Source organism: Oreochromis niloticus, linkage group LG19 (genome assembly GCF_001858045.2).
Source record: "Oreochromis niloticus isolate F11D_XX linkage group LG19, O_niloticus_UMD_NMBU, whole genome shotgun sequence".
NCBI lineage: Eukaryota > Metazoa > Chordata > Actinopteri > Cichliformes > Cichlidae > Oreochromis > Oreochromis niloticus.
Genome location: NC_031983.2, coordinates 13,658,166 through 13,673,661, shown reverse-complemented (window position 1 = coordinate 13,673,661; position 15,496 = coordinate 13,658,166). Strand labels below are relative to the sequence as shown.

At 40.0% G+C, this 15,496-nt stretch overlaps 1 protein-coding gene across 2 annotated transcripts in view; it reads left to right on the top strand.

Annotated features, from left to right (window-relative positions):
* The window catches only part of stac (SH3 and cysteine rich domain), a 29,417-nt gene extending 14,257 nt beyond the window's left edge, over nucleotides 1-15,160 (top strand). For both annotated transcript variants that reach the window (XM_005477123.4, XM_013276367.3), the window contains 8 exons: nucleotides 2,708-2,789; nucleotides 2,946-3,052; nucleotides 3,816-3,897; nucleotides 4,655-4,722; nucleotides 7,849-7,946; nucleotides 11,293-11,344; nucleotides 11,862-11,999; nucleotides 13,834-15,160. In XM_005477123.4, the coding sequence (XP_005477180.1) occupies nucleotides 2,708-2,789; nucleotides 2,946-3,052; nucleotides 3,816-3,897; nucleotides 4,655-4,722; nucleotides 7,849-7,946; nucleotides 11,293-11,344; nucleotides 11,862-11,999; nucleotides 13,834-13,932 (726 nt within the window). In that variant the 3' untranslated portion in view covers nucleotides 13,933-15,160. The remainder of the gene's footprint in view (nucleotides 1-2,707; nucleotides 2,790-2,945; nucleotides 3,053-3,815; nucleotides 3,898-4,654; nucleotides 4,723-7,848; nucleotides 7,947-11,292; nucleotides 11,345-11,861; nucleotides 12,000-13,833) is intronic.
* Nucleotides 15,161-15,496: the final 336 nt, after the last annotated feature.

Sequence of the window (15,496 nt, the reverse complement as noted above, 5' to 3'; positions counted from 1 at the left end):
CTGAGATGGGGAAGACTTGAGAACAGATGGCTAAGCATTGGAAGATGAGCTGGATGATGTAACAAAGAGAGAAACTCAAAGTAGGAACTGAAGCTAAAATAGCTAAAGCTAAAATAAAGCAAGACGGCTCAAATGCTAAAATAAAAGCTTATCATACTACAGTATCAATGGAAACATGAACCAAAACACAGGTTTGCAAAACTATGAAGCAAAAACAAAAATCAAAGACTCAATAGTACCAAAAGTATACAACAGGAGTCCAAAACTTCAAAAAATAGTGTAATACAAGGCAAAGTCAGAACCCAGAAACAAAAATCTCTTGGACCCAACCAAGAGCCACAGTGCAAAAGTCTCGAGCCACCATTCATTTCTGCATTTTTTGCTTCCAAGGAGCCAGACTTTCTGGTATTGAACAGATAAGATTTGAATGTCCTTCAAGAAGCCTGAAGAATTATTCCCGAAAACTACTTAATGAAATTAAAAGAAAGTTCATATGAATGTGCTCATAGCAAATATTGACATTCAAGGTTTTCAAGCCAAGGTTTTGCCTTTTATACTAAATTTTCAAGAACTGGGTTTCTTTCAATAATCACTACATGTTTTCCCCGTTTTTGTAAAAAAAACGATTTAAAGAATCTTTCAAAGAAGACTTTGGCTTTGTACTTTTTATGTGTTATGTGTTGACCTTTTACACGTGATGCAGATTACTTGAAAACCTGTTAGGATATAGCTATAATAATATTGTACTGATCCCTTCTAATTAATACGTTTTCTGGATACTTCTAGAAACAAACAAGACATTTTCCCTGGACTATTTTCCCAATAAACAGGAAGTTGACAGATGAGTGTCTTTTTCCAGTTTTCTAAAGAAGTTTAGAAACTGCAAAGAAACTATAATTGTTATATACTTGACGGTTTGTAAAAGAAACCTAAGCTGTCTGTGACTTCTGGCATCGAGCAGCGAGTGGTATCTTTTTGTTTGTTGCCACGTGAACCAGATGGGCTCCAACGAGCACGCTCTTTTAACCTTTTCCTTAATGAGTTTGGCCCTGGAAGTCTGACGCCTCGTTTCTTGAGATGTGCCCGAAGCGCTTAGGGGTTGCTTATTTTAGCCGCCTCATCACGAGAAGTGTCAAACGATGAATTAATCAGGACTGATTAGCGACGCCGATTTCAACACCCGCGACTTGAGTACTCGAAATGTAAACAAACGGAAGAAAAGGCAACCCCATGAGCAAGAAACGCGCACTGAGCCGCACATCCAGTTGGGAATTTAAGCTGCTTTAATCAAGCAACACTGAAAACAGTACAGTATCGATGAATTGCTGCAGTGTGTGAAAATAAACTGCAAATATATACATTAATCATTACTGGGTGTGCTGTAGCTGACACCGTCTCCAGGAACTAGGCATCATTTCAATCTTCTGTATGCTTACCAAGGATTCAGACCTGATGGGGTGGTATTGATTAGATGGAACGCAGGCAGGTAATAGATATATAAATGATAAATGTTTGAAGGCCTGGGAAATTGGGGGAAAACTTGACAGGCAGATAAATTACGATAAAAACTTTAGAAGTTTACCTTCTCGGTTTCATAGCAGTGAACTCCATGAACCAAAGTATCATATTTGATCATGTTTTCTACTGCTGCACATTCAGATTTTAACTCTGTGTAACAAATCCGCTGCTCTGCTATCATGGTCGTGCACAGTTTTAAAATTATACATCATTAGCATGGAAAAAAGTAAAGCTGAATAGGACTAATGTTGCTTCTCAGCCTCAGCTTAATGCAGTATCGAGTGTGGACCAAGTCTGACGTCATTTTATAAACAGAAACAGCCCCTTCAGCATCTGTGCTCCGCTCCGCCCTTCATCTGTCTCTCCAACTATCCTCTATATGTTCGTTTCGTCATTTGTTTTGCAGAGTAAGCCATAAAAGCACAGACCATTGACCATGTATTCATGCCTACACGCTTTTTGGTGCTGCTGTAGTTATTATGTCATTATGGTGTGATGAATATTGTCAACATTACAGAGCGTTATCTGTGTATGAAAACTCCTGATTAGTACTGGAATTGCTTTGTAGTGTTTGCCTGCTTTTCCCCTCTTTACCTTATGCACAGGTTACAAAACGCAACACATGATCGATCTTAGGAAATGATATTCCGTGTCCTCCTCACATTCCCACGAAAAGATGAAAAAAGCCGTTTAGCTGAGCAAGCTTCCAGTGTTGCTGTTAGATGCTGTAACTTTATTTAACAAGCTGAATTAGGACAGAAGAGCACAGTGCTATTCAGTATCAGGTATGTTTTTTCAGTTTTGATAGGCTCACAATAGGCTTGTGAAAAATTCTAATTTGAATGACGAGTAATGTAAAAATGATACTACTGATTTGCGGAGTAGTTAGTTTTAAATGTTTGGCTAATTCTTTTGGCAGGTGTAGGATTATCAGGATGAAATTGATGGGAAATGAGGCTTTAAAGGTTTTGTTTTTCATATTAATATTAGGCTCTGCATTCATTCACAATGTTTGACTTCCATCCTTTGTAGCAGAACCTTTTCCCTATGAAGTGAGAGCCACATTCAGAAACTCCAAATGAACAGAGTTATGTGCAGTATTTAATGGTCGGAGCACTTTACTGCCTGCGGTGCTGTATATCGATTTGTCTCTAATGCCTGTCACCGCTCTGTGTCTTTCTCGCTTCAGCCAAAAGGCTTTCGGCGGTACTACAGCTCTCCATTACTGATCCAGGAACAGTATGGCTGCATCAAAGAAGTCATGCCTATTGGTGAGCAGCTTATCTATAGGATACTTTTGGTTCATTTCAACTTCATTCTCCCAAAACTGGGTTTCTAATTGAGCAGTTTAATAAAATGGATTCACAAGGTTTTACAGTCTGGTGATTTGCCACATGGTTTTGTGTCTGTAACTTGCTTTTCTAAAGCCTGTGGCAATAAGGTGGACCCCGTGTATGAAGCCCTGAGGTTTGGCACATCACTGGCACAAAGGACAAAGAGAGCCAGCGGTTCTGAATCTCCACACAGAAACTCTGTAAGAGCAAAATACCTCTCTCTACTTTTATTTAAAGATTAATTCGATTTATTTATTTTTTTGCCAGCTTCTTTTTGTCCATATCATAAAGTATCCTCTTTATTGAGGCATATAAAGACTTTCTATCAGGAAATGGACTACACTTTATATTTCGTCTCACTGTAGCAGACACTGTGTAGCTGATGATCTAAATAGATATTGCTACTGCAGGGCTGTAAACACTACCAATAAAGGCAGTCTGGTCCAGACCTATGACAGGAACTCTCACGTTACAGCTCTGAAGATGAATTAAAATGATTGTTTAGCCAAAGTCCCTTCCGGCCTTCTTCCATCTGCACGTTTAATGCACAGGGAAATCTGTTCTTCATATTGTATCACTGCTAATGTAAGCTAAACTGCACGAGCAGTCTGGATACGCACCTCTGTATGATGACATTTGAAAGCTGTTGGGTTAGGGCCATTCTGTCCTGTCCTCTGCAGCTGTTAGTGAATGGGTGTATGTGTGTGTCAGCTGAGGCTTACAGAGACAATGTGATCTCAACGGGGGTTCTCATAATAGTTTCCAAATGTAGACTATGAAACAGCATGTTTACCGCTCTCCAGACTCCCAGATAGCTGGTTATTCTGTAAAAAAGCATGAATTTTAACTAATCCTGTGCTCAAACCTTTACCTATCTATCTAACTAATTAGTAGTACATCATTCCCTCTCTATTTCTGCACTTATCTAATTGAATTTTGCCCGTTCGATTTTTGTTTTTGCAGACCAGTGATTTGGATAAGGTTCCAGAGGAAGTTGTGGCTCACAGCAGCAGGCAGGAGCTGTCGAGAAAACACAGCGATGATGGTGAGTATTCACTGCAGCACACAGTGTGCATCTGGATTAATGCCACGTAGTGACAGGGAAAAATGCACCGCTGTTGCTCTTCCCATAAAAGAGAGAATTAAAGAAGGTTGCAACATCAAATTCTCCATCTATGAACCATCAACGAAATTTTCTCCTTATTCTCCATTAAAGTCAGTCTTTAAAATAAGATGTTCTGTGAACTTTTCTGTGTTCCTTACTGTGCTTAGCTCTTGATTCAGCAGTGGGCGGTGTTTTCCAGCTGCACAATAGCATCTGTAGTAAAGGGCAATGCAGTGACCCTTTATGCTCCAGAGTATTAAGCCTAAGACGATAGAATTAAAGACTACAAAAAGAAGACATTGTTTTGGAAAATGCTGTTTGAAGTGTGGTAATAATACTGCTGAACTAGCCCAACAAAAGAAGAAATTGCTTCACTTTTAGCTTGTGTCATGTGCTCGCCTTCCAACTGCTCTTGTTTTATGATTAGCTCAAGGTATCGGGGAAAAAATCTAATTATGTTAACTGAAAACTGTATGTGGATTTCTATGATCACAGTGATGACACTTAGATTTGAAGTGCCACTTTCAGGCCAGACACGTTTATGGTCTTGATTTAGTCTTGATTTTCTTCCACATGTGACAACATTAGATCCATTTTTTGCCTTCTGATACAGTTATATCCTGCTACTTTTAAACTAAGTACAACTTTATTCAGACTGTTTAGTTGGGCAAAGTTCATTTTGTGTTTGTTTTCTCAGTTTTTACGGTCATTGAGAACGGGACAGAGCAGTACCACCACCCAGAAAGAAAACCCGACAGTTTGCAGGTGAGAAACCATTATTTTACATTTTATAATAGACTGGTTTTCTGTGCATGTGCACGAGTATACTACAACACTGAGAAGTACTGTTCTTGTAATACGAGTTGATGTGGATTGATGTTGTCGTTTTATATGCAGGAAAGAATTTGAGTTTTTTTCTTGCCCTGTTCTTTTTTTCCTTCTTAAATCTATGTAAATGTCAGATGGATAGACAGACAGTCCTTATTTATAAGTAACACGTGTTCCTCAAAGCCAAAAAGCACAACAGTTGTCGGTTGTTCCAGGCCAGTTTGTTCTTCAGAAGCCACATGAGCTTCCAGTTTAGTTTAAAAACAGACATCTGAGGTACAGATTGATTTTTCACATGCAGATACAATTTGTTGTCCTTTCACGAATTACAAAAAAGCTTTTTAGAGAAGCACTAAACTGGTAATTATATAGGTAAGAGCGAAAGAAAGTAAAGTGACTGCATCCTATAACTGTCTTTTCAGCAGTTTCACAAGTCAGCAACTCGTACTGTGTAGTGAACTTTTTCACATTTTCCCTCTTAGCTTTCACAGCGTTAGTTGTTTTGGAGCTCAGTCTTTCTGTGCATAGTCTAAAGACCTTAGACAGCCATTGACCAGTTCCTGAACTTTCTGGCTCACCTGAGAACTGATACCCTGCCAGCCCGTTCTTCATCCCCGCCTCCATCGTCGCTGCTAAATTTCCCAGGACTTCGGGGGAGCACTCTCTTTTCTCTCCCTGCCGTAACAAATCAAACCCGGTCTGACACGACCACTGGCCAGCGCTGATACAGACAACTCTTGACCTTGGTGTTTGGATTCGCTCTGTTTATTCTCCACAGTGTAGATGCAGTGCTGATGGTGCAAAATTCATGCCAGAGAAAGAAAAAGGTTAAACCTCTGTGAATGTCTTATCACCCCCTGTGGAGCAGCCATGAATATTTCATTGGCATATTTCAACTCTTCTCCTCCTCTCTGCCTTTTCCTTCCAGGCTGGAATTTGTGGGAGAGGTGTTCTTAGTATTGATGCTCTTTGTAGATATTTTCTATGTGCCGCCATCTATTCTGTTTACTTTTATAGCTTAACATGTTTATCTCCGTTGTCAACAATGGAAAAAGACCACAGATACTCAGACAAACACAAAAATGAGCAAATATCCGTACAAGGGAACACACACGCACAGATGCACGTATACACACCTCGACTCTGCAATATAATCTAGCAGTCCAGTCGTCCATTTCAGAGCTTGAAATGCATTGTGCGGTGTTATCAGGCTGGACCGAGCACAGCTGGCAGCAGGCTGTTTGTCTGTCAGCCGACAGCTCCATTAGCTCAGGCTGGCGGACAGACAGATGGAGGCACTGCAGGGTAATGAGCAGAGGAAGGAAAAAGAGGTTGAAAACGGCTTCTTCCCTTGAGAAGGAGCCGTTTTCAAATTGAGATGAGGGACTCGCGGTCTCAAATGGGAACACATGACAGGATGGCCATCTGTTCACACTTTTCAGGTTTAGTGTTAAATTCTCAGAGATCAATAGCCAGTAAAATGGTCTGATTCTTTTTTTCTTGGTGCCGTCTCTGTTTTCTTTTAAACTGTTGTAGCCTCTGCTCATTCACTGCTGCTGGACACATAAAATGTATCATCATTTGGAAGCAACTCATAAAAATACTGATGAATATCATTCAAGCCCCAAACCTGGAGCCTTTAAAATAAGATGTTCTGTATCTTTCAGCTGTTTTTATCTTGATTTTTTGCAGCTTTGCTGTTTTGAATCAGCCTTAGCTCTAAGCAGCAGGCAGCTGATTTAATGAAGATTTTCTGATAGACCACTTTATTTGCCCACTCAGCAACAAGTGGCATACCTAGTTAGAGCTGGATTGTTTTAACAGGAGTTGTAGCCACCAGAGCTGAAGATAGCACTCGACTTATACTCGTTAGATGGCCAGCATAACACGACCATAACACATAACACAGTGATTCCTAAACAGGAGATGCTTATTCAGTTGCCAGAAGTTTTGCTAAAAGATGAAAACTACTAACTGAGTGTGCATGAACAGACCTGACAATTTGAGTAACTGAGGTTACAGTTTATAGAGATTCACCGATTCACAGATCCAGATTTAATTTAAAACAAGGTCAAATTTCCAGCACCCTGTTTTTCGCCCTAAGACTGTTCAATCAAGCTCCAACCTCCCACGACCCTGATGTAGGGCTAAAAAAACTGATGTATGAATGAAAGTATAAACAGTAAGTATACAAGTGGTATCTATAATTTGCTTTTTTTACATTTGTCCCTGCGTCTTATTTTGATAGCTCTCTCGCAAAGGAGGTTGTTATCTCACCCAAACCGACCTCACAGCCACTGATCCTGACTGCCACAACATTGGGACCCTCACAAGGCCTGTGAGCTGCTCCTAGTTAGTTGTAATGGATCGCCACTGTCTGATGCAGTTTTCACCCAGAGGTCACAGAGGCACTTTTCCTCGTGGCCGCAGATAACTAAGCTCATCCATCACCCACATTTCCAGTCCACATGGCTGGTGCTGGGGGAGCCACAAAAGACCAAAACCCACTTTTTTCATTACTGTAAGGTGCCACAATTATAGAAAAGTCTCCTGCTGTCCTAAAACAGCTATTATCTTTTCCTTTTTTTTGCATTTTCCTTGCTGTTACCATGCAAAAAGAGGGCAAGTTATTGTTTGGATGGATTTCATGGGCACAGCAGGCACGATTCAGATTCAAGGTGATGAAACGGGAAAACACACCCACCAGGTTTTATGAGCAGGTGTGAATAGCGCCAGAATGGCGGCATATCTCCCTGCTAATTGTGCTAACACCTCTCTGAGAACTTCCTCTCCACCCACAACCATGTCCTGTTTAAACTTCCCAAGTATTTGTTAAAAATAAAGAAAAAAGAAAAACCCCGATCTTTCTCCCACTCATGTTGATGGAGGATTAAAGGGAACAGATTGTATAGCAACTTAAGCAGCTCCTCAGTCTATCAGTGTGCTGTAAATACACTAATGTGAATGCCAAAAGACTATTTTAAGATATGACTGGAAAATAAAGAGACAACAAAGAAAGTAGGGTTAGACTGCATTGGTTAAAGGCTTTGTTTTGTCTTGTAGATGGAGCAGAGCATGCTACAGAAAGACGTCCTCAAGCTCAACACGTATGTGGCCTTGTACAGCTTCACCGCCCAGGAGAGCCACGACCTGGAGATGAGGTTAGCGGACGTACACACACATGCACACGTGCTCTAATAATAAGAACACCTGCACAGGAACTTAGACTTTGACATATAGTGATTTCTTTAGATAGATTTCTCTTTTCTTTAAAATAAGAAATAAAAACAAAGACGAGGCTCACGCACTGCAGCCCAAACATGATTTATCTTCACTGAAATTAAGTTAAACTCTCCGAACAAAACAGATGGAATTCAGCTCTTACTCATATCCTCAAAGGTCACCTGCAAGGAAAAATTTAAAACACAAGAAGTCATGTTGCTCAATTCCACTTTGTTCTCTCTTTATCTCGTGACATTTTTATCTTATATAGACTAATTACTGTCTTCAGAGACAAGAATGGATTCACAAAAGGAACTAATTAGTGTCCTCTTTTTATGTAACACTCCTCAAAGATTTATTTCTCTGGTGTGGCCTCATTAATGTTACCTGGGTGTGTGCCAGCATTATTTATTAATATCAAATCTGTTACATGTCTTCTTAGATTTATCTTCAGAGAGTATGACGGTCTTTGAAAGTCCATTTATAGATCCTTTAAAGGGTCCCTTCAGTGTACCAGGCACACATGCTGTTTCTGAAGGATAACACTGAGTTTATTGTAGTTAAAATGATGAGACGTTCATGCTTTTCAGGTCAGCGCAGAAGCAGATACCTGCATAATTTGGGCACAGATGCCAGAAGCCTCACTTGTTCGTGTATTGTTCACAGTTTGCTCCATACCGATTAGACATTTTAGTAATTAGTAATTACTAAATGTAATTACTAATTAGTAACATTTAGTAATTAGCAGTTAGTGGTGGAAGAAGTCCTAAAATAGGTTGCTTTGAATAGTAATAAGAATGTAAACAAATATTTTGAAATTTCATCAATGAAAGCAAAATACTAATTTCAAAAACTGCATTTAAAGTGTAAAAAAAAATGCATGATATCTAAAGGCATTACACTGTGGAGCTTGTCTGTCATTTTCCCATTTTCACAATGACCACCACCCCATCTAGACTATTGTTTTGGTAGTTTTTAATTAAACCTCGAGACAGCGATCACCTAACGGGTCACCCACGCTGTCCAAATTGGACTCAAAGTCAAAGTCTCATTTGTTATTTTCAATGGATTTCCCCTCAGTCATTACTTTGTGCAGTACCAAAACCAGTGACACTTCATAGTACATAGCTCATAGTACAAATAAGTTTGTAAGCTCAGCCATGGCATCAACACAATCTTAAGTATCACCTCAGACATTACTCACATATGCATTATTCTAATTTTGAACACTTAGTCAGACAATATTGTGTTATGATAGTATAGAAAAGCAAATTTCTGACTTTTAGACTAAGCAGACTTATTTTGAGCTTTTTAGCCTTTATTTTTGACCGGACAGTAGAGTAGAGAGGAAAGCGTGGAGACAGAGGAGAGCGAGGAGAATGAAATACATGCAGGAAGACCGTCACTCCTGAGGTTTCTTCCTGTCAAAAGGGAGTTTTTCCTTCCCACTGTCACCAAGTGCTTATTCAGAGGGTGTCATCTGATTGTTGGGGGTTTCTCTCTGTTATTGTAGGGTTTTTACCTTACAAGAATACATGCCTTGAGGTGACTGTTGTTGTGATTTGGTGCTCTACACTATCCCTCTGAACTGAACTGAACTGGTCGCCTGCTCAGCCCAGTGAGCAGTGAGTCTCCCCTCGCTCTCTCCCTGCTTTCCTGTCGGCTCTCTACACTTTCCTATCGATAGAGCCAAAAAATAACACAGTATTTCCTAAAATGTTGGCGCAGGCTGATTTTAAACAGTACAGGTCAATAAACACAAGGCAACAAGTTGACAGTCTGAGTCAACTTGTTCTTGTTGCTGAGACTCAGGGGGGAAAAGCTGGTGTTTAATTTCCAACACAGCCTGTGAGTTCACTGTCTGTGCATTTACAGACATGCCTGATTCATGATGTCAGCAGTTGTTTTTGGTTTTAACAAACAACTAATTAAAATCACCTGATGTAGCACCGGTTGGTCTGTGGTCAGAACTAAAAAAAAGGGCTGCATTTCTGACCCAGAGCTACACAGCTTAGGTTTCCTCAAAATCATCTTTAAAAATTGTATCCAAAGATTTATTAACATTGACAGCAGACAGTGATTTTTACGCACACATACTTGAAGAGTAATTTAAAGTAGGCAGAGCTTCACATGTCTGGCCTGCCTTTTTATCAGTCTGAAACGAAGGGTCTAGGTTTTACTCCCCGCCTTAACCATGACTGATTGGGCGTCATACTTTGAAATAGGCCCTCGGGAAAGAACAGTCCTTCAGCCTAAGTGCCCATTTGTTCTTGCTCTCGCAGAAATCTTCTGAGGATTTAAGGACAAGCGAGCAGGAGTGCACTTGTTCTTTTCATCTCTTTCCTACATGCACACAGTCGTGGGTCGCTCCCCTCCCTCGTCGAGAAAAAAACTCCAGTCGTTACACTTCATTTGAAATTCATTCATCTCAAGTATTCCAACTCCTCCAATGCCTTTATTTCAAATCTATTTTCTTCTTCTGAAAGCCTGCATGAGGGTTTTTTTTCTTCCTCAGCTGAGCTTATTTCAGGCTGTAATCAATACCTCAAACAAAAACACATAAAACAAAGATGATTGAACTGATTCCTTATTCAGAAAGTTCACATTTCATTTTAATTTTAAAGTGGGGTGGAAAAAAACAGGTTTGTGATTAGTTTCACTTTCCACCACATGCTCTGATTACTTGATTACCTTTGGCCGCAGTGATTGTAATGATGACGAATCTTTTTGCTGTTTAGCAGCACAGCAACCCTCTTCTCACTTTCACAGCTCATTTTTTTCATAATTAAATTATTTGAAGGTAACATTTCCCGTGCTTCTAATTGAAACATTAATCTGCATTGTTGCCATCACCTCTCAAGATTTTACAGTGTTGGACACTTTGTGTTTCTCACCTTCCATGAAAGGTGTTTTTTTGTGAATCTTTTCCTTTTTGAATCACAAAAGGAAGTAAAAGGAAGAACATTACATAAACCAACACTTGGCACCGCTGCGTTGTTCCTTTTGATTTTTATTAGTCAAATTTAGCCCGTAGCTTTGAACAGATGTTCGTAATTATGGCACACAGGGCAGTGGGATAGACTGATTCATGCATTTCCTGGATGGATGAAGGAAAATTACTCGGAGCAAACAGAATTTAGGGGCATTACATGCCCTTTAAATGTGAAAATACCCTCTCTATCGAAGTCTAAATGTCGAAGGGATCATTATATTTCAGATCAGTGATGGGTTTGAGTATTTTTCCTATGTTTTCAAATAATTCATGGATGTTTTCATGTATTGCAGAGCAGGAGACAGGATCTTGGTGGCCGATGACTCCAATGATGACTGGTGGAAGGTAGGTATGACATCACTGTGTTACAGCAAAGTTTCAGTAAGTTTTTTTTTTACACAAAGCCAAGCAAAAGCCTTAAAAGAAACAGACCGATAAATGATATAAGTCTGGTTGTGAATTATAGGAGCAAGGAAACAAGGTAACTCAGGACACAAATGCATGACAGATAAATTAGGGAGACGAAAGGGCCGATTGCATGACGGCACAGACACAGCCTGTCGCCACTAGACCATGAAGAAAATCATCACGCATTTTAACACCATTGTGCTCTGTAGGCTGTAGATAAACAGAGACATCTGGCCAGTTTGGTCTTTAAACAAGAGATACCAAGGAAAGAGGCAAACATTAGCACCTGATGAAGCACCTGCATGCAATGTGAAAACATCATAGCGAACCTAACACATGATTTAGAACAGCACTTACAGTAAACGTGTGTGGACGGTTTTTATCAAGGCTTCGATGTAATCATGCCAAGTTTGAACCCTCTCATTTCCCGCCGTTTTCTGACTCCTTTTTTCAGGGTGTAATTGAGGACAGGATCGGATTCTTCCCAGCAGCCTTTGCCCATCAACTGCGGGCTGGTGACCAAGTCTTCAGGTGTAACAGGACGTTCATCGGCTGCAAGGAACAAGGCCAGATCACCCTGAAGGAGGGACAGGTACTGCAGGCTTGAGCAGATGTGTCCTCTTGGGGGATGAGTAAAAGCTGTTTTAATCTCGAGACATTATAGTGAAGTGTCCAACGGCAAGACGTGTAATAGACATGCCGGTCCACAGTGTCCATTTCACGCTTTGCCTCTCCAAAACGTGAGGAAAAAGCGTATTAAGTATATTCCAGGGTCCTTAATGGTCAGAATCGATTAAGATAGGGGGCTGATATGTATTTACATGTAAATGTGTTAATAATGTCTGTTTAAACACGTTCCCGTGATTATTTTCATGTTGGCTTGAATTAAAATAAAAAATGACCTTCATTGACCCAGACCAGTCAAACTCTCTTTCTGTCATCATGAAGCAATATCTAGAAAATCAAGTCACATGACATCGTTTGTTGTTGCACTTTCCCACACAGTTGGGATTTAGTTACAGTACCTGACGGGTTTAGGAAAGCATGTGAGAGGTATGACACGACAGCCATTGGCTCGTTGTAGATTCACCAGATAATTACCTACTGTATGCTCACATAAAAGCGATTGGACACTAAAAATTTTTCTTCTTTTCACGTGAGAAGCTGAGAAAAGTTCAGAGCTTGCAGTGATTATGATAAAGTGTTCTAGGAGGGAACACAGGGCTTACGTCAGCCAAGCTAGTCTGTAATCAGGTCAGGTATGGGAGATGTTTTGCTGTAACACATCTCAGGTCTGTGTGTATGTTTAATATCAGGGTGGATTCAAGTACACTCTCTTCATCAAGGCGTATAACACAGTCATACATTTTCAGCTACAGCTGCGTAAAGGATAGACGATAGAGCTGCATGCTTTGGTGGCAGTGTTTGTTTGGGTCAGCTGCAATTTATGTAAGTCAGATTTGGATTATGTCCAGTATTCTGATTTTTTTAATGCAATGCTAAAAAAAACTGCAAACAGTCGTTCTTATGTTTAAACGTAAGGATATGGGTCCTTTTCACGGCACTTGTGGAAGCCTTTAGTAGTCTTCGGGCTTAACATTAGCAGGATTCATATAGAGAGCAACATCTTAATTGTGGGTTGGGGAAGGAATGACCTTATTATGGACATTAACATTTCCACATTAGGCCTGTATCTAATTCATGAGCACACCCCAGCTACTACATTGCATCTGATTCATAATATCCAGCAGCTCTTCAGACATCATATTACCTTCCTGCAGCTCCCGCATTGCCTCTTACCTCCAGTGACTCTTCAATTGTAGACAATTATTCACTGAAGAGCTCAAGTGGATTTGGCAGACAAAGGAGCATAATGGCTGCGCTTAAATCAGGGCCCCTTTTTCCCACAATGCTGTCCAGGGCATGTTGGGACTCTGAGGAGACTTAAAGTAAGCAACCCCCAGTGGAGATTTAACCACCAAACACAAAATGATCCTATGACCCACTCACTCTCCTTCCAGCCTCTCAATCCCAAGGGAAGCTGTTAGGGAGTACTGAGATCAGGCATGCAAACACAGTGGCTCTGACCTATTGTGAGTGTCAATGAGTGAATAAGCTTGATCATGTTATGATCTTTATTCCTTAAAACACACTTCTGCTGTCTATAATTGATTATTAGTTTGATAACCATTATATATTTTTAAAAAGAGGTAATTTATAACTCTTTGTAATCATAAACAACTCAATAATATACATTCTGGATTTTTCTTATTATGGCTATGGTTTTCCAGCGTCTTACCTTCCAGTAACTAAGAATGGATCCATAGTAAGACCTGTTTGTGCTTTACTAGGTACTTTTTTCTGATTTATCTGCTTTCTGCATGTCCTGTTTGCCGGTAAAGTAAAATTTTTCTTCTGGCTTTCAGATCTGTGTGAGCAGCGAGGGCGAGCGCAGCGGCTTCATCAGAGTGGAGAGTGGAAAGAAGAGGGGCTTCGTGCCCTGCGATGTCCTGGAGATCATCTGAGACAAACTTTCATAGAAATGAAGACCGAGACGGAGAGAGTCAGAGACAGGAGAGAGAGATCAGGACGAGCCACCTGGAGGGAGTTCACCCCATCAGAAACTGGAGTTCGAACTCGTAAAAGCGGCGCTTGTTTTATCAGCGCACCTTCCTCTTTGTTCCCTCTCGAATCAAAAGGAGAGATGAGATGAGAAACTGCTTTTTGTTTGCAAGGAGACGGGAGATCACTGTGTCACTGGATTTTATTTAAATTTATCCTAGATGGGGTTTGTTTTTTTTAAATTTCCCCTTAGTTTTATCCAGCCTGTTTACTTTTTGAAAGCAGGGCTAACATTTTAAGCCTAAAACACAAACACATGCTTGAATGATTATTTTTCAGTATATAAATGGAAGTCCTTCGAATAATTTAGTTTCTCATGCTTTTATATTATGCTCCAAGCAAAAATAGAGTAAATGCAACATAGTTTAAGCTGTAAGATGGCTATTTTGAATGGCAGAGTGCACAGCATGGGAGGGCAATGGAAAATAAACTGAAATGAACACGTACGAGGAACTTGTATAAACTGTTTACTGCAAAATTCGATTATTTAAGCCTCCAGTTTGTCCTTTGTCTCTCTACAGATTCCTCCAAGAAAAGTAACATGTGTTTCTCTTATAACAGGTACGAAACAGCAAAGCGCAGGAAGTAAAAAAAGTGCATAAGGGAGTAATTTCAAAAGAGTTTGAAATTCTCTGTGGTCTTCCAAAATAATCGCCCGCACACTCCCAAGCTTCACTGTCCTTTCACCGTCTTTACTTTCAAGACTTGTCTCAAAATTATTATTTTATCCATTGATTTATTATTTTCTTTCATTTTTCATCAAAGATTTACAGTATGGCAGTATAATAGGAACAGAATAGTGTTTTTCAAACCATTTAATGATCACAATGTGTTTGATCTGCTGGGAAAGGCCTGTGGAGAAAACGTGTAACTAAATGACACATTTCTAGTTAGCGTGTTAACTTCAAATGTGCTAACTGGTGTGCTTTTCCTCCTCCTCAGCACAGACTCTCATGGCGGGACTTCATATTCAGTTTATAGCCAAGTGCATTTACAGCAAGCTGTTGCATCAGAGTAGATATAGTATATCTGTTAAAGGCTGTTCTGCACTGAAACTTGGCTTTATTGAATGTCCAAGGAAGCTTTACTGTACATAATATATGTACAAAAATAAAATTCTTTATTAAAGTATTCTGCAGAGAGTTATTGCCTGAAAAGCTTCACAGTCGGACTTCTCGTCTCGCAGCAAAAAGGTTATGGGTTCAAGCCCATCGGCCTGTTCAGGATGTACCCTTCCACTCACCTTATGATAGCTGACATAGGCCCCAGTTATAGGCACAGTTTATTCTGGCTGTCAGTGGAAGTGAATGGTTGTGACTCATTTTATTTGGCGTGCGAAACAAATTCATCTTCGCAGCAGTATCAGAAAATGGCTTAGGAGGATATGTTTCATTTATCTCACACTTACTTCTTCTCACTCTTCACATCAGTTTCCAAACTGTCAGCTCAAAGGTTGCAATCAAACAT